General features: G+C 40.3%; 1 protein-coding gene across 1 annotated transcript in view; it reads right to left on the reverse strand.

Annotated features, from left to right (window-relative positions):
- The window catches only part of kif13ba (kinesin family member 13Ba), a 45,507-nt gene extending 34,323 nt beyond the window's left edge, over positions 1 to 11,184 (reverse strand). The window contains exons 1-4 of the mRNA XM_044369315.1: positions 11,108 to 11,184; positions 10,230 to 10,400; positions 9,671 to 10,006; positions 3,150 to 3,243 (exon numbers count right to left, since the gene is read on the reverse strand). Of these exons, the coding sequence (XP_044225250.1) occupies positions 3,150 to 3,243; positions 9,671 to 9,740 (164 nt within the window). The 5' untranslated portion in view covers positions 9,741 to 10,006; positions 10,230 to 10,400; positions 11,108 to 11,184. The remainder of the gene's footprint in view (positions 1 to 3,149; positions 3,244 to 9,670; positions 10,007 to 10,229; positions 10,401 to 11,107) is intronic.
- Positions 11,185 to 19,467: the final 8,283 nt, after the last annotated feature.

Raw genomic sequence — 19,467 nt, forward strand, 5'->3', positions numbered from 1 at the left:
AGAAAGGACGGGGGCAAAAAAAAATAGCTATGATGAGAAAAAATTAGATAAATGAGCGTTGTATGTGCAAAACTGAGAAAGCAAATATGTGCTAATGTACTAGCTGTTGGGCATTTAGCCAAAGTCATAATCTACCAATAACTCAGTTTGGCTGAATGCACTTACTAACCAGGAGTCTACAGCAGAGACAGTCAACACTTCCCAGCTGCCACGAACCATTTAGTGAGATGATATCAGATCAGAGCCAGTGGCATTTACTTGGATGGAAAGCTGTTTCTGACAGCCCAAGTGAAAGAGAAAATCCTCCATTTGTATTTAAACAGAACTAATCCTTAGCTTTGACAACAAATCCAACAAAAATACCAATGCAGACGTTTTTAAAATCTGTATGTCCGGCTACAGAGATCAGGAGTCCAGTGCTGCTGAGGGTGACTATGAACTTTTTTCAACAACTGAAAACACATAGCAGTCTTCCTCCAGAACAATCACTTTGTGCTATTTATCTTTTGTTCTCCTACCCTGAAGTACAATATGTATCAACTCTCATGACCTGGAATATTTGCTGCACCTATTAGTTGGGGTCACATGACCTCCGATCAAGGACATCCTGGCTAGAGCTTATTTGCATCGAGAGCCAACTTCCTGCCCAATTTCTATATTAGCTCCTGTGAGGTTTGACACTGTCAAAACCTCATAGGTAGTAGTAGTGGTTTAATGCAAACAAAATAATTACTCATATATCTTTGGTAAAACTACATGATTGTTATGGCAAGGACAGTAGCAATTAGAGTTTAGAGTAGATCAATTTAGACAGTAGCAGATACCAATTTAGAGTAGATCAATACAGATAATTGAGAAAGCAAATGAAAGTGAAAATAAACATGGAATGGCAGCTGCAGGATCAGAGCAAAAGCCTGAAAGTAGGGCAGGACATCAGCTGTTTGTTCTTAGTGATCTAGGAGATGAAGACCAATTGAAGATATAGTGTCCAATAAACATCTAAATTTTTATGAATTTGAAAAAGTGGAGAAACCCAAGAAAAGGCTTATGACATCAGTTTATTGTAGCAGATAAGATTCACAGGAATTTAATAATATGGACTGCGTACCCATCTACAAATAACCTATTTCCACATTTTTGTTTTTGTAATTGGTCATTCAAAACAAACTTTTTCTTCATATTCCTTTTGTTCCTTTAATGTTTTATACACAGTATGCAACCCTATAAACTAGTTGCCTGTTAACTGTTGTTTTGGAAAGTAGACTGCTGTTTAAATGCCAATAACAGAATGTGAAAGCTGTTTCACATTCATTCACTCCGTTAAAAGTCTTGTCAATTTAATGACCTAATAACTGCACTATCTTACTTTTTTATGGATTATCTTCATCAGATTTGTCTTCCCGAATTCAAACTAAAGGCATCCTAGAAGCCGAGTTAGCTAAGTAAACAACATGCACCTGCAACAACCTAACTTTATTGCATACTTCTCCTACGCTCCCCATTCCAAACTTTCTCAAGTAAAATGTCCATATTCTATCAACGTAAACACCATGTGAGTGTAAACAGGACACAAACAAGCAAAATGAAAATAGCATCTGCACGCTGAGGGCAGCAGTCAGCCCCATCCTCCTGCTGCTTCCTCAGTCCTTTGTCACTGAGAGACAGAGAGAGAAACTACAGCTCTGCTCTTGTTCAGTCCTCCATAAAAGTCACCAGGGAAGTTTATGGTCGACAGATGCTCGAGTAAATGAGGGTCTTTCCCCCTATTCCATCGTCCCCTCACTCAAGGAAGGGGCTTCACGGTCACCGACGGCGACCTGGAGTTAACCTCCCCCTGTGTTGCCACGGAAACGGAAGAGCCGAGAAAAAAGGAGGAAGCCAGGCGGTGGGGAGTTACGACCCGACAGAGAGAGGGAAGAGAGGAGTGGAGTGAAGTCTGTCTTTTCATGTACGATTGTCTCTGTCTGCGTCTGTCTCGCTGCTGCTGTGTTTCTTCCAGGCGCAGGCACCTCTGACACACACACACAGACAAACGTATGCTGCTGCTCCTGAATCTCAGCCTGACGGCAGCGTTATACACTTCGTCTGATCTGGCAGTCTGCAGTCAGCTCCACAAGTAGATCTTTCTTCCGACACAGCTGGCTTCCTCCAAGATGGCGAGTAAGGTTGAGCAAGGCCTACTGGCTGATTTGGAACCATTGCAGAGTTAAATTACACAAAAAACTAATTATTACAGCCTTTTCATTACAGATGAGGTGATTAACTTCACAGTTTATCCTCCCAACAGAGTTTGCTGGGTCTGATTGCTTCTGCAGCCCTCACTCACTCAGACACAGACCTGACAACACACACATTCCTGTTCTGCTCAATGCAACCAAAGCTAACACGTCCTAATGCCTGTCAGTGCAGGGATTGGGTGACTTAAGACTCCAACACAGACTGACAGCACAGTCCAGTCAGTGAGACCCATAAACAGCAGCTGGTTAACAGGATGGAGACTGAATGTAAGCCAAGAAGGGGAAACAAGTGACAAGGGATTTGAGGTGAAATACACTTGCTTTTGGACGTTCCAACAGCTGGTTAGTCAGTTTCTTGCCAAAACTACATCATGAAGACAAAGGGACATTCCAAACAAATCCGAAACATATTGAGAAGTAGCAATTAGGGGAAGGATCCAAGGCACTGAATACTTGCACAGTGCACAGTAGGGTTAAAAAATGAAAAGAATATGGCACAGCTGTAAATCTGGCTGGAGTGCTCATGTGAGAAAAAGGCAATAGCGTGGGAGGTCATAAGAGGCCCATTGCAGCTGATAAGGAGCTACAGGATTCCACTGGTATCAAGGACTTGCACCAGTGGAATCCTGTAGATTAGTAGATTATATTAGTAATTGATTCAGATTAACATCTTGTGTTTATTTAAGTATTTCAAAATTTGTTCTGTTTATCAGTGTAAAAACAAACAAACTAACAAAAAACTACATGTGAAATTGCCTTTTTTTTTCGTCTGTGGTGCTGCACAGGAGGCATGCTGTAATACACTGCACCCGTCAGAAAAAAGTCAAGGGAGCGTAAATGCATTTATGGGCACCGAATTACATGTGTTTAAAGAGAATAAATGAGTGTTGTGGACACTACTGACACACATACCTGGAGTCTCCCTTGCCCAGGTTGGTCCCCGCAGGATGGAGGATCGTCTGGTTCTTTAACATCTCCACGACACATTTAGTGTTTAATTCCTTTTCTGTGGATCAAATAATACAAAGTATTACAAACAAAGCAATAAAACCCACTGGATCTGTTGCTGTGTCACTTAGCATCTGATTAGCTTAGCTGCGGTTCAGAATGGGTATCTTAAAAGACCATGTTTTATAATTCATAGTCTACTTGCACTTGTGATCATCGATCATTCCTTTCAATCTACAGCAGTATCAATTATCTGTCAAATATACAGTATTAACTTACCCTACAACTACTTGGGGATTGCTCTAACAGTCTGGGATTGCTTTAACAGTCTGAGACTACTTTCCAATTCAAGTGAATGGGACAGTGGTCTCAGACTTTTGGACCCCACTGTATATGATTATTCCTTTCTGTGACATTACTGGCAAACTGACCACATGTCCTCCTTGCAGGCACTTGACACGTGGAGGTGCATTCATTAACAACTGGTTGTTATGTTTGTCAGGTAATCAGTAATCCTGTTTCTGGCATCAAAAACAAATTAAGGAAGATGTGCCACCTTCCATTGTAATTACACAATTATGCAGGTTTGACACTTTATGACAGTGTTGCCTAACAACACACATGGAAAAAGATTTGAAATTTTAGGAATATCATCTGTCCTTATACTGAACTTTATGACCTTCAACCTCTGTTAAAGCACGTCTGCAGGAGGTTTAAGTTAAACATCAGATATAGCGACCTTCAGGTGATTTCTACAGGACACAGCGACTGGGTTCAGACTGATACAGGTGTGGATGCATAGAATTTACACTGCCAAAATTTACAAGACACTTATACTGTTTACCAGCCGACTTAATGTTCAGAAAATGTTTAGTTTCCTGCAGAGCAGGTTAACTTGCTGACACTAAAAGCATTCATTTGAAGGCTTCCTCCTTGCCTGCTCTGTATTATGGACAGAGCAGAAGTTAAATAGTGTAATAGCTCAATAATTTCCTGTGGAACATCTAGCTCAAACAATTGTGTAGGCAGACTGGGAAACACAGAGTCTGAAAATGACCTTTTACCTTGGAGTGAGCAGTAGGTAATCAATAAAACAGGACTGGTCCAGGCAATCAGTCTCTCTGACACATCAACACACACACACACACACGACCAAGGACCTCCCATAGTGACCCTGGCCTGTTTGTTTCATGATGCAACACTTGGCCTTCACAACACCAACTGGACATTTCCAACTCAGCACAAGGAGTGGTCCTTATGCTTTGTCCACTCACGTATTTATGTTGTTAGGCCGCGTAAGTCAGCAAATCATTTTGAACACTGGGGTTACAAGATCAAGGTTGTAGTTGTGCCTACTATAATTTCACTGTCCCATCACAAAAAAGGCCAATTTTTTACTCGAAAACACTTGAAAATAGATGTCTCATAATAATCCAAAGTATAAAGTGCTACGTATATTTGTTTTCATAACTGAGTCAGTCTTGTAACTTTCTAATAGAGGCTTTGCTGTGAAAGTAACCACCAGAGGCATTGGAAAATAACATGAACCACACTGGAAATTCATGAGGCTGGTAAGTCTCTCCATTCATATGTCTTGCCAATGAAACCTAATGATAGTTGTCTACATACCGGCTAGGTGCTGCCAGTTTGTCAGGGGCATTTAAGAGATGGGATATTGCAAATACTCTCCATTTGAAAGATGAGCTCTTTAAACGCTACCAAAGTGTGATGTACACCTAATTAATGTGTTCAAACAGTACTGCATATATCCATTGGTTACTTGTAGGGGAGGTGCAGACTACTAGTATTTTACTGTTGGCTGCTGGTCAGTGCTGGGAACAAAGCCACTGAAATTCTGCATCTTTTTTAATGGCCACTTATGGCCATTAGTGCAATTTATAGACTATATTATTGCACTTTATTATGGTGGTAAAATCTAAAATAAAATTGTGTTGTTAAGGGCCACAAAATATTGAATAAACATAATTATGATCATGTCTATTTGTTTTTAATGAAAATGGTCTCTATCTAGGTGTGAACATCAGACTAATCAATAACACAGGATCAGGTCATGTTACCCACGTGATTTTCTCTGCTGTCCGGAAATTTGTCTGTAAAAGCAGGCAACAAAGCTCAGTGACAAATTCTTGCTATTTAACCTAGTTGATAAGATAAGGATGGGACTCAGGGTTCTTTGCCCTCCTGTGTTGCCCCTGGTAGGGATATCCTCTTCTATTTTGCCGCCTTCAACAGGGAGGTCAGAGGTCAGCACTAGAACAGTACTCCTTCAGCTGGAATTCAGTGTTTGCTCAAGAACATTATAGCAGTGAGGACACTTACTGATAGTAAATACTATCCTTCAACTGCAGGCCATGGTTCAGACACTCATGTAAACAAGAATCCATCCCGCTCAATGGCCATATAGAAGACACACCAGTATTTTCCCCAAGATTTCCAGGTCTAACCTCTACTTCAGAGGTGTGATAGGTATCTTATCCCCATATTTAGCATCACCAATTGGCCAAGTATTTACCTGTAGACTGCTAAGATTTTTAATAGACTATTATGCCCCAGATTACCGTCCAGAATCATTTTTTCCATATACAGCGGGCATGCAAGAGCAAGTAGAGATGTTGAAGATCAGCAAATGTGTTAGGACAGGAAAAACATTCTGTGGTTTAAATTCCCTTCCTTTACAGCCGTCTAAAGCTGTATTATACATCATCAACACTGATCTTTATTCCTTCAGCTACTTTTTATGATGGAAGCATAACTACTGTGGAGCAGGCAAGGCATGCACATATATAGTCAAATCGACTTGTCACAGTGAAGCATTGCCATTTTTTCTTGATTAAAAAAAATGATACGAGGCTCTCACTTCTCAGAGTGGATTACAGAGGAGAAGGAGCAATTTGAAATAAACCTTTCCTCAACATGCAAATAATTCCACTTGATGTCAACTTATTGCTTTGGTGATAAAGTGAGGATGATGCTACAAACACACATGCAAATGACAGTTTTATCTGGCCATGATGGCTGGTAGAACAAAGAATATCACAAGTTACATCACCTTTGTTACCTTTTATAACAGTGGCTGCTCAAGTAGACTGCTCTAACTTACCAGCCCCACTCAAAATCTATCATTTCTCTTCCTGAGATACAAATATGAATTTCAACAACTAGCTGTGTCTGTGCAAACCAGGAACATTGGGGATTTGAGGCTAAATTGTCTGTTTAGAGAGCCTCAACACTGCTGTTCTGCCAGGAGGAACACAGGGGTAGTGCTATGGAAACTTGGTGTCAAAGGTCAGAGGACCTGAATCACTGTCCAATTCTTCTGCTGTCAAGGAGACTACAAAGCAAAAAAAGCAGGGTGAGCCAACGGAGACTGAGTGACAAAAAGACAGTGAGAGCCAGAGAACAAGATGAAGTTAAACAAGGGACTGACACAGACATAGTGGCGTGGGGTAAAAAAAAACAAAAAAACTTTCTGTTTTGCCATCTTTTCCGCTGATGCCTACATTACCCACACGCCCCTTGTGCTGCAGCTATACTTCCTGCTTAGCAGTGGAGAAAGTGTGATTTTGTGTGGTTTGGAGGATAAATGTACCCATTGTTATCTTCCTCTCCTTGCTCCATAACCAGCTCCCACTTTCCACTGGCCCTCTCTCTGGTCCTTCCCTCGGCTACCGGTGCTGAGGTTTGGCACAACCGCCTTGACACATCAGCCAGGAAGCTGATTGGCCGTGGTGTTGCCATTGCTACGCCTGGGGTTGCTCTGTTCTTCGAAGGCCACAGCCATGGGAACATGGAGCATTACGCAACGTTAGCAAATATTCATTCAGACTCACTCCCTTCCTGCCTTTGTCCAGCTAAGCAGCTACACTACCTCTCCTCCTCAACCTGGGATACACAGGGACAGTGGCCGCTAGGTTAGAGAAGCCCACTTATTATTTCAGTGTCACAGGTCTTAATCACTGGACCAGCTGGGGGGATGTTAGTGAGGAAATTGAATGAGTACTCCTCTACTACTCACTACTGCTACTGTGTCCTGAAGCAACTGTCTGACAGCAGGAGACAGAAGAGCAGCTGTGGTTGAACCTGAAAGTTGTAAGCAGCAACAAAAAGAAATTTTTTTTAGGGATGGTAAGATTTGGCATTTGAGAGTCAATTCTTCTGAAATGACGTGATTGAAGAATTCTTCATCCACTAAGAGCTGCTTTGGCTTTTGGGTGGCTATTAAGAATTGTAGAAGTCTTCCATTAACACTGCTGGAAGTGGACAGAAGCCCTATTCAGACAGTGAAACCATCAGAAAGGCACTACTGGAAACGTGGCACTGCTGGTTCCAAACCCATTCCCACTGCCTTCAGCAAGCCATCAATTTGCCTGCTTGTTCTTTTTCACCAAAATCATGATTGCTTTTTCTTGCTAAGCAATGGAATACCCATGCAGGCATTTGATTACAATGTTGACAGAGGTCTTGCATGTTTGAAATTGTGCAATAGCAAAGCTAGGCCTACAGTTACCAGTAATAAATGCACATGTACACATATACTTCTGAAAGCAGCTTTTTGGTGGTTTGACAGTTTAATAAACAAGACTCAAGACCACCATTTTTCATCTATGTAGAGGGGTTTTAAATAACACTGGAATTGTGCTTTTTTGAAACAGCAGATTGAAGCTTTTTCTTTAAAAGTGGTATTAACCAAAAACACAAAAAAAGTGGTAGTTGTTGCCATCACCTGCACCTAGCAGGTTAGTTGAGAAGAAACTCTCCTAATGAATCATTCAGAGTGCTGCACACTACAGCTAAAGTAGAAGAACACAGAAACAAAAACTTCCTATCAGAAATGAATGGCATGTTGCTGGAGAAATGTATTTACAGTAAATCCCTACTGCTATGAATCCAGGAATTCCACCAGAGCTAATCTGGTGAACTCTCTCGTTCTGTCTCACCATCTACATAACAGCAACCCTGACGCCACCCAACAACATTAACCGACTCATGATTGTTGTTCACAGAAACACATGTGTCTAAAACAAATGTCTAACCTCACACAGAGCAGTCACTGAAAAACATCATCCTTCCTGACTGCAGAGTTTCTCTACATCATCGTAAATCCCTGCCTATGGGAACAGTGTGGCAATCCACTTCCTTGGTCTTGTGACTGACTTCTTGAGCTCAGAGTGTGTGTGTGTGAGGGTGGGGGGGGGGGGGAAATCACACGTGACTCTTTCTGACAACCGGTTGTCGGTCAACCACTCTGCTTCAGCGGCTCTCCTCCTCCTCTTTTCATGGGACACATGGTCTCCCACGGCAAAAACACAACTTGGTGATTGACCAGAAAATGTCATCTGTGTCTTCCTGTGTACAGCACTGAAAATTTACAATATAATTGACCAGAGCAGTTGAGCGTGTAGATTTGTGTAACAGTGTGTCATTGTTGGCTTTTCTAAAATTAGAGATGAAGATGTGAGTGGACATTTAGCAGCCCGGGGACAATACATGCATGTTGGCCTAATGTTAGAGGCAGCGATGAAGAGAAAGCATCTGTTTAGAGCAGACAAAATCAGTGTGACATTTAATGTCTAGCAAATGACATCATGTAACCGAGTACACTGATGTCCCTGAGAAGACTTTTTGTGACATATTGCTATAATCTTCATTAAATCCTATCAACCAATAGCCTTCCTGTAAAACTACTGACTTGGCCAACTGCTGCAGCAAGTGACACATGAAGTCAAGAAGCTGTTGGCATGTGTATCGGCCAGTGAAAGAGACAAAGCGTCTAGACATTCTTACAGTAGATCTCACACAGCAGCTCGGCTTTTAAATCTAGCTGGATGGCCTGCAGCCATGAGGGAAGCCCTGTGGCAGCACTGTGCACACATGTGCCATCCAGACCAGCCAGGCTACAGCTTTTTTTTTTTTTTTTGAAATTCTGCAGCAGCTCATTCCACTAATGGGTGGTGATTTTTCTGACTGGCATCCCACTGCCAGGAAATTAAACAGGAGTGCTTAAACCAAGGCAGTGTCCTGAGGATAACATTATTGTGAGATGCAGTTTGTTTCTAACCTGAGTTAGTCTGTGATGGTCCATGACCAATAATGTTAATCTGTATTTAGTTTATTCATAATGATAATCTGATATTCAGTTTGTATACTATTCATCAGAGAATGTCTATTATGGGAATACTCTTAACCTGTTAAGCGACACTGTCCCACCCAGGGGAAGCCTTGGTGGGAATATTTTCAGGATCATTTATATTAAAATTTAAAGATTGCCTCTTTAAATGAGACCGTGGTATTCAAAAATGTTGAGGAACTGTAACCTTCTTATTCGGAGTGCATTGTTTTTGGGGTTGTGCACAAAAATGGGGTGCCTGGTATGAGGTTCATACGAGTCTTTTATATCCTGAGACAGATGAGAGTAAGTGTATCAGCAACAATCCAAATCTGAGCCCTGACTGAAGCCCTCTCACCTCTCCTGTTCATGGGCCGTACACGAACAGCCACCTTGACATTGGAGTCGTCCAGGCTGGGCTCCCCCATGCTGACTCCTTTACCACGGGGTGGAGGTAGCGCTGATCCAAAATAAACCAGCTCTTCAGCTAAACAATCATCCAAAAGCCTGGAAATGGTGCGCTAGCCGGACAGTCGGCCAGCTAGCTTCGCTCAGCTTTGCTCCATAGACCAGGCATGTCCACGGAAAAACAAAAAGCCTGGACAAAAATCCCGCAGGAAGCAAGCCGCCGCGCTGCTTATCCTCTTCTTCTGCTCATATTCCTGGCTAATTTGGATCCACAGAGGTGTGGAGGCTGAAAATGGAAAAAGGAAATGTAAATGAAGTGATATATTACATCAGCTGGTGGATGTGACTGAGCAAACATATGCTATCTGCAAGGCAAAAAACAAAAACGGGGCTAGCCAGCTAATTTGCCAGGCAAACTGAAAGGGGAGCAGCGCCAGCAAAGAGACAAGTTTTTACCATTTGTCTACATAACATCACCAGACAAACTGACCAGCTTTCGAGCTACATACCGTGTTGCTTTCATCCCAGAGGTGACACCGTTACCCTACATGCACAGCCGAGAGAGATCCCCAGAGAACCGCCTGGCGATGATCTACAGCCTCCCAACGCAGTCCACAATGTCCTCCCTGTGTCCAGCTGAAGCAGGCAGCAGCATCCGCCCTTCCGCCTCCGTGTCCTGCCTTCAAGTTAAAACTCATCTGTCAAACTCACCCGGCGAACCACATTACAATCATTTTTACCCAAGACAAATAAGCACATAGCTGTATCAAAATGCGGCGACGCTCTATTGTAACCGTTATTTGTTAACTTTAGCCTTACAGCTAAAACATGGCTTCGTTTAGGTTAGTTTATCGCCGCTGTCGTGTTTTTTGTAGCCAAACTAACTCACCGTAAACCGGGGACCGATTTCAAGTGTTCACACATCTAGAGTTAAATCTAATTTTAAGAGTTATCTTAGCTGGGTAATCGAAATAGTCGAAATTAACTAATATTTAACGTTACTGGCTTGGTTGTCTCACTTCTGCTCCTGCTGCATTTTACAGACCATAAATACGGGTGCACCTATAGAAAAAGCACTTGTTCACTCTGAGACACTAAACCTGTTCGTGTTATTGTATATAAACAATTTGTTTAAACATTACAACATCCGTCTAACGTTATTTGTATTCTTAAAGTTGAGCTATTTTTGCGGTTGCTATGTCAGTATCCACAGGGGGACGTTACACAAGCCGGACCGTTAACGTCAAGTTAGGGAGTAAAAGTGCCGGTCAGTTTAGTCAGAAGTCCACTTATAACTTTAAAGGCTATCCCCGAGAAATACAGCAAATAACAGCTAGAACTACTTTTATTTTAGATAAAAATAAAAAAGGGAAAAGGCACTTGTTACCAGATGTGTTCAAGACCCCAGTCAGTCTGTCAGTCAGTCGCATATTTTTTTCCCACCCGCATTCCGCGAAGACCCGCCCTACTCAGCCTCTGATTGGTTTATCCCGATATTCTTACCCTAACCCTAACCAATCACTGTCCTCGTGCCTAAACCTATCCAACCAAACCAACGAAGGTGACGAGTACTAGCCAATCAGAGGCAGAGTAAGGCGGGTCTTCGCGGAATGTAGGTGGGAACAAAAGGCCAGTCAGCTAAGCGACACTTCCGCTGTCCACCATCAATCTAAACACAATAAAATTAACACTTCCCATTGTAGTTGTCAGAATAAACTCGGAAAATCCAATCAAATTACATCACACTATATTTGCTAAATCACATCAATTCAATCCAATTACATTCAATCCAGCTCAGTCCAGTTTAATTTTATTATATTCCTCCTCACACAAGTGCATAGTTAAAAACACTCCAGGACTGTACCCAAGAAACAACAGTACAACAAAACATACAACAAAAAAACAAAAAAGCTGTACACTCAAGTACAAATCTCGATTGCAATATTACTTTAAAGACATAAATGCAGCCATACAAATCAATTAAATATGTCATATATGAACTATGCCATATATTGCATCGTTTACACTGACAAAAATATGCAACATATAGGCCTATCACTAAACATACAGTACGCAATCTGGAATGGTGTCTACTATTTAGGCAAAAGTCCATTTTATCTGCTTTTAAGCCAACCAGAAGAAGACTCAACTGAAATGGTTAAGTATGGTAATAGCAAATATGATACTGCACCATTGGCTGTCAAACTTACTCTATCCCATTAAGTAGGATACCAAGTAGATTAGGGTGGATTTTGGAGAAATCCTTTTAGAATCATGCACAAGACACATATTTCCATCTGATGATTTCATGCAGCCATATAAAACATACAGTAACAAGTTTGAATATTTACTCCGTGTTTGGTATCTGTAAACAATGACTTTGTGATTAATCACTTACGAGTTTATGAGGAATCAACGAATACTTCATTATTATCTGTGATTTAGTGACGGATAGATTTATGCATATTGACATTATGTAATAATTTGCACAACATACCACAAGTGAAACTCCCAAGGATTCACCAAAATGAGCAGTTCATCATCTGTATTGTTTATTACACATAAACAAATAAGCCTTTATTGGTATTTATTGCTTCATGGTTGACAAGATTTTATGTTTTACATATTTAACTTCTGTAAATCTTATTGCTCTTTATTGCCATGACTGTGATAAAGGAGACACAGACACAAAAATGACTATATTACTATTATTGTAAAAAGCAAGTGCCTGAAAATAGAGACACTTTGTTTAGTGAAACAGAGGATTGCTGTCAATTTCATTTGACTGTACCATGAGCCTGGACAAGACTGGAAGGTTTCTGCCACATGGTGGACATTTCTGGAACTGCAGGCAAAGTAGTAAAAGGCCATGAAGCATCTTTAAAAAAATAAATAAACTTGTGTGAGCCCTCACTTCAAAATTTATATTACATTATATATGTAACAACTTGTGTATTATTTACAATATTACACTGTTACATTATTATACAAAAGGCAATATCTTGTGGGGGAGTGATGCCAATTTTGTGCTGTGTCTGAGAAAGTGAAAGCATGTGTGCCTAAACATATAAATTTATGGGGCTGGGGATCAAAGGTTGAAACAGTTAACTTTTACTTAACCTCCACCTTATGCTGCTCCTAGAAATGTCTGGATGTGAAGCAGGATGGAGCTGGTTATATTAAGTTTGAAAAATGAAAAAAAGGATGATGATAGAATCCATCAGCTATAGTTTGGACTTTAAATGGATCGTTAAATATACTTCTGTATTTAGGCCCCCCAAAGAAGCACTGGACTGAAGTAAAAAGATAATTCATAATAGAAGATTATAGACCACTGTATCAGTATGGGCCTTTGTCACAGGCCATGTTCCTCTGTGTCCCCTGTGTCTCCTGTCCCTCTCTACAGTAAGAAGCATCCGATAAAGATCAAAGGCCATTAAACCAGGGAGTTACCGGTGATTAAAAATTAGTTGGGTGCCAACACCGGATACCTTCAATTAAGTTTTTACAGCTTTTAGAGAAACCCACATAATACATTTATAATGCAACTGAAGACTGAGCTAAGACATGTATAAGTGTGTCTTCAGGAAGAATGGACAATCAGAGTTTACCAAACAGAACTTCACCAAAATCTGTAAAAGGACCATTTCAATCAGCTTTCACCAACTGCAAATAGGAACTGGTCTCTTCACTCATCTTTTTATTGAAGAAAATGAGACCTCCAAATGTCTCATAATTTGCTTGATAATTAAGATTTATTGTGTAGGTTTTTTAACGTAACAATTAATTGTGTAAAGTAAGGCACTCTGGGGGATCATTTTCTCATTTTCTCTTCAGTTTTTCTTATTGGAAGCCAAATCTAAAGACAAGAGATACCCTGTGTGCTATTAACTGCAGTTAAAGGCTCATCTAAAAACAGGAAACAAGAATTTGTAGATGTGTGGACATACAGTAAAATTCATTAAAAACACTACACATGCCAAAAACTTGTTTACACTTGTTAGCAATTGTTAAATATGTAGTGTATTTTGTATTTTAGCAGAGAGGTTAGAGGTCAGGTGGGCAGCAGATGTGGGATGTGGTGATGTGTGAGTGGTGACTGCTGCTGGAATATAATCAGTGGAGCATTTGAGACCACTAGAGGACACTCTTCTGCAAGATGTAGCGGCATTCAAGTGTAATATGATTGATGCTGTTTAGAACAACTGGCTGTGTAAAAACAGTCCTTACAGACTGGAGTTTACCACCTGTTTTACCTATACTGCAGTTCTTTATAGCATAAACTGTTGTGAAAATATGATTATCTTTGTTAATCTTAGTCGTGGTTTGCCTGGTGTTCAGTGAGTAAAGGTCAAAGATTCTTTTTTATTTCCCCTTACATCACTTAAGCTTGAACCAAACACTGTTCCCTTTGTGAACTGCAGCTATCTGAAATGGCGATCAGAAGGACAGAGCGTATGCAACTCTTGTCGTCACAGTGTCGAGAGCGTAGGCAGAGGGGTGATGGACGCAGGCAGAGATGGTACCCCACCTCGTTTTCCAGGAACCACAAACACACCAGCATCTGCAGTCATCACTTATGTCTGAATGATGTTTGGCTGTTTGCCTGTCATTTTTTTCACTGGGTGGCTCTCAGTGTTAATGTACTATGATAATATACAGTATGTGACAGAGTGCTGGTAGAAAAGTGCATTGGTTTTATGGAAAGCCATAACATTCCATCAAATAATTTAGATTTTATATGATGAATAAAAAATATAGAGAAATGAATGCGCATTTGAAAATGAGGCATACAGTATTAAGACTTATCTTAAAACACTGTATAAAATGTCAGTGTATTCTGTGTCTAAAGGGTTTACATGAGCTGGTGTAAACAGATAAAGTACTTTAGGATGTAAATGTAATTTCACTGAGATGATGCTCTTAAACTGTCAAACTTAAAAAGTTAAACAGTCAGATGGCCAATTGGGTTTAAGTGTTTTAGTGTTCCTGAATAATATTCAGTTCTTGATGGATAAACACTGGGATCTGGATCATAATGTACACACTCAGTCACAATTTAGACAATATATCTGACAAACATTCGGACAGGTTAAAGTCATCACTGAAACAATAATCCATTTTCATTTGAGATTAAGGATTAATCTACAAATATGTCTTATTTCCAGGATGGGTAACAGGCTGTTGTGGGCCGAAAAAGCAGACTGATGAAACATATGATATGTAATATAAGCAGTCAGTCACTCAGAATATAGCAACCTTACAGTGAGGAGCTGGCAGGCAAGCAGGGGGTTAACTAAAGCAAAGTCAAACTGTGTCATTCAAGCAGGCAAGAAAGAAAGAATGCTAGAGAGCTATGGCTAATAAACCAACATATCAACAAGGTATAAGTGGTAGTGTGGTAGTGGCAAATTACGGTCGTTATATATAAACTGTCTCATTCAATGGCTGGATCTTTTAAAAGCCAAAAAGATGAGTCCCCAAAAGCATGTGATCCTCCTAAAGTCAACATATGTAAGACTATCATCACAGTATGACGTCTTTGGTCCAGAAAAGTCAACTTCTTTCGCACAATAAGCCTTTTTCATGTGATGTAGCAGTAGGTGTAAATAATAAAAATGGCTGAATTCCATTTAGCTGCTTAAGTTTCAGGGTGTCGCCTCACTGTCACACTGTCATGTCTTACTGGACACTTGAATAGAGCAAAGCCATCAGTAATGTTATTAGTAACACTTTGCACTTGCTTTTCCTAGTATGACACATCAAAATGTCTGATATGAAAAAGGCCTGGAGACAAATGGCATATACTTTGTTGTACCAGGTCAATGTTGTGATGGAAATTAATTGTTTCTTTGATCATATTCATATATACTTCTATTTATCTGTCACACATTGTGATTAACAACATGTTCAGGCTGCTAATAAGAACAAAAAGTAGAGTTGATGGTTTCAGTTCTTTACATGCTGCAGTGTAAATAATTTGTTGGTGTAATTCATGTGATCTATTCACTGGTGACTGATACTGTAATCACCTAAATACAAATACCTTGCAATATGACATGGTCACATGATATTTCCCAACTTAAAGTGTTGACGAAGACTGCCTGAATACTCCATTGAACAATTCTTGGTTTGCATTTTGGGACAGTGTGGTCTACAAGTTGTGTCTTCCAAATTCTGGCAAATGGCTGCATTTCTTCACCATATTTGGAGGAGCCTTTATAATAGGACTGGCCTTGTCTGTTTGAAATGATGTATCTGTTCTTGACATGCATTTTGCTCACCATCCAGCACCTGAATTGGTGCACAGAATGGCTGAGGGTGAACGGGTGAGGGGACAGGAGGAGGGGTCCACTTGCTGAAGGCGATTAGTGGACAGGTGACAGCGATGCCCCTCGCCATCTGATATTTAAGCATCTGAAAAGTCAAATGAACTGACTTACCAAGGCTGAGGTAGTGAATGAGTCAACCACGATGTACACTCAAGAGATATACACATCTTACCCACAACGTTGACCCATCTGCAATACTTTATTCCTATTTTTCAAGTAGTTTGAATCATCATTTACTATTGAATTAATCGGCCTGCTTACGTCCATGAGCATTTCAATCCTCTGCTCCTCTACTTTGTCCCTTTGCTCTGCACGTGGCCACTTGCATGACGTATGGTGCTGCGTAAGTGCTGAGAGAAAGTGAAGGAGGGGATGTCAGACACAGGATGTCAGACACACCACTCCTCTTATACGTAGGAGAACTGGAAATAGCAGGTTTAAACAGAATAAGTGTGGGCCAGAGCACGCAGGAGAAAAGGATGTCAAAGCTGACACATTGTAAATGACTGGATAAAAAAAATCAACTTAATGCATCACAGGTCTGTTTACTTTCCTTCAAGCTGGTTAATTTAAAGTAAATGTTTGCACCCCACAGCTGAAGGAAACCAGGAGGGCTGAGAGTGATTAAGACTCCTGAGGGGTTTTCCTATGCAAAGGGCAGGGGCTTTGAAGAATATTAAGATGGCTACTTCTATTTTCATTATTCCATTTCAATTAGCATCTTCCACTCAGGGTAATGAGGAAATTAGCCTCTTGTTATCTCCCTCAGACAGATACATGCAATAAATACATGTCAAAGGAGAAGTCAGAGGTCAACAGAGAGGAGCACAGGAAAAGAAGACTTGAAACAGTTAAGAGGATAAGTCTGATTTATTACAACTTACGTCTTATTTTTGAAATTTTGGCCAACATTTCAGTCAGTTATGATAACATTGTGCTTACCAACGTAATTACTGAGGTCTGAGAACATGGTGACATTATTACAACAAAGTCACACATGGCAAAATAACAAGGAGGGCAACAGATTAGAAACAAGAAACAGTTTAGCCAAATTATCTAAACCACTCTGTTTGAGGGTATAAAGCCTGAAAGAGAGCACACCTGAAAAGTCACAATCACACCCTACTGCACAATATAACTGTGTGCATGCATAACTATGGTTTGTATGGCAGGTCAAAGTTTACAGCGGACAGTTTGGGATTTAATTTTATTGTTCACCTTTGTTTTCTCTTCCAAATAAGCTTGGCTAACCTGGGGCTTTGTTACTAGTTTGTGTCCTCTCTGACTTCTTTTTAGTGATGTTGCTGCAGTCCTTGATCTTAGAAATGAATCCAGTGAGTACAATTGTGTTATTATAGGTATAAATGATGGCCAAACCATCAAAATAAGATAGGAGTTTAGAGCACTAAACACAAAATACATCTGAGGCTGATGGGGAACTGGTGTTGTCATTATCTTGCAGGTACTTGATCATTAACCAAATTGGACAATTTTATAGAAATTTACAGAAACTGGAGAAAAAAACATACATGTCATTAAACATAAATGTGTCTAATGTAAAAAAAAAAAAAAAAAAAGAAAAAAGAAGAAGCTAGATTTTGCCTTGTGTTTCTGTTTGGCCACAGCATCTTGTCCACAGTGAACCACTGCTCTTCATTAATTTCAGCTGACATGATGGATCCAACGCTATTATTGCTGAATGGATGCTTGCAAGTCCTCTTGTTGTCTGGAATCATACATTCTTATTCAACATGTTCAGAACAGCAGATGACACCTTACACTTTCTGCTTTGATTTGTAATTGGCCGATTTGACTGCTAGTATGTAAGAAATAGCTGTGAACAGCCTGTGTGGCTAAATTAGTAAATTCAAATTAGCAGTCGAATGATAGTTTTCGCTTCGTGCGAACACAGATACAGATTTCAATGATTAGCATCAAGGCAACTGTACAGAAATGTGTGAGGTGTTTTACAAAAAGTGAACCTGAGTGAAAAGCAGAAAATATGCCTTTATTATGGCAAAACCAGTTGAAGGGTTTGGGACATGAGCGTCTGGATTTTGTCAGTGCGTTTCAAGTACTGATGATAACTAATGATACAGATAAGAGACTGTACATAAAGTGAATAGCAATGAAAAGGATACAAAGAGCAAAGAGGGTTGACTTTTTTATAGACATTAATATATTTTGTATTCATGTTTCTATCTTTATTTGTAATTATTTTTTAAGGAAATGATCCGACGTGCTTTATTTATCAATGTATGTAAATGGTGGTCATCTGTAGGAAATAGAGCTTTCTCCTGTTTTTTTTTTTGCCTTATGTGGTGTGTGTGTGTGTGTGTGTGCGTGTGTTTGTGTGTGTGTGTGGGTGTGGTGATATGAGTGATAAGGGTGGGGGGGTAGAGGGGAAGGTCTGAATCCTTGTCTGCTTCTTTGTTAAGATGACACGATTACAGTAATTGTTCCGGCCACTAATCAGACCAAAGCAGGAGATGATGTGTTTGTGTGTGTGTGTGTGTGTGTGTGTGTGTGTGTGTGTGTGTGTGTGTGATTGCATGTGTGTGTGATTGTATATGTTTGTGTGTGTGTGTGTGTGTATCTGCTTTTTGTGTAACGATTAGCTGAAGGATCAGTCTTGAGGATTCTCAACATTATATGAGCTTAGTGCCGGTGAACAGCCCAGCATACACAACAGGTAGGTTCATCTGACAAATTTGATTGGTCACAGCTGTAGTCCAGCCATGGTGATGATTTATGCACGAGTGTGTATGTGTGTGTGTGTGTGTGTGTGTTTGTGTGTGTGTAAAATCGCACTTGCTGTTGTCAATTGTCAATAATAATCAATAATAATCTTGAAGTTATCTTTTCAATTTATTTATGTCACTTTTAAATGTTTCACAAGATGTTTTTGGTGTTTTCCATTACTCTACAGTTAGCAGTTGGTGCTTAAGGACATACTGACAGTTGTTACTGAGGGCACTACACTTTCTTGCTCCCCGTGCAGGTAGCGATAATGTGATAAATTAAATGGTCCCCATACTGTGGACATTAACCAGCTTTTCTTGTTTCCTTGTCTGTCTATAGCAGACAGCCAGCAGTCGCAACAGGTTACAGGAGCCAGTTGGTGATTGGAGCGCTGCTCGGTTGAATTCCCAAAAGGCCTGGGGAAATCCAGGCGGGATGGAGACATAATTGAGTGATGCTACCCTCCAGCAGTGTACACAGACACACAGACACACACACACAGAGACGCTGTTTCAGTGATTGCTTGCTACTGAAAACTATTTGTACTTTTTGGCCCCCAGTCATACCTTCTCCTTGTCTATCCTCACGCAATGAAGGTTAAAAAGAAGGCTGTGTGGGACTTACTTGTGGAAAACAAATATTGTCAACTAGACAGGCTTGATCTTAAAACTTT

Source organism: Thunnus albacares, chromosome 1 (genome assembly GCF_914725855.1).
Source record: "Thunnus albacares chromosome 1, fThuAlb1.1, whole genome shotgun sequence".
Classification (NCBI taxonomy): domain Eukaryota; kingdom Metazoa; phylum Chordata; class Actinopteri; order Scombriformes; family Scombridae; genus Thunnus; species Thunnus albacares.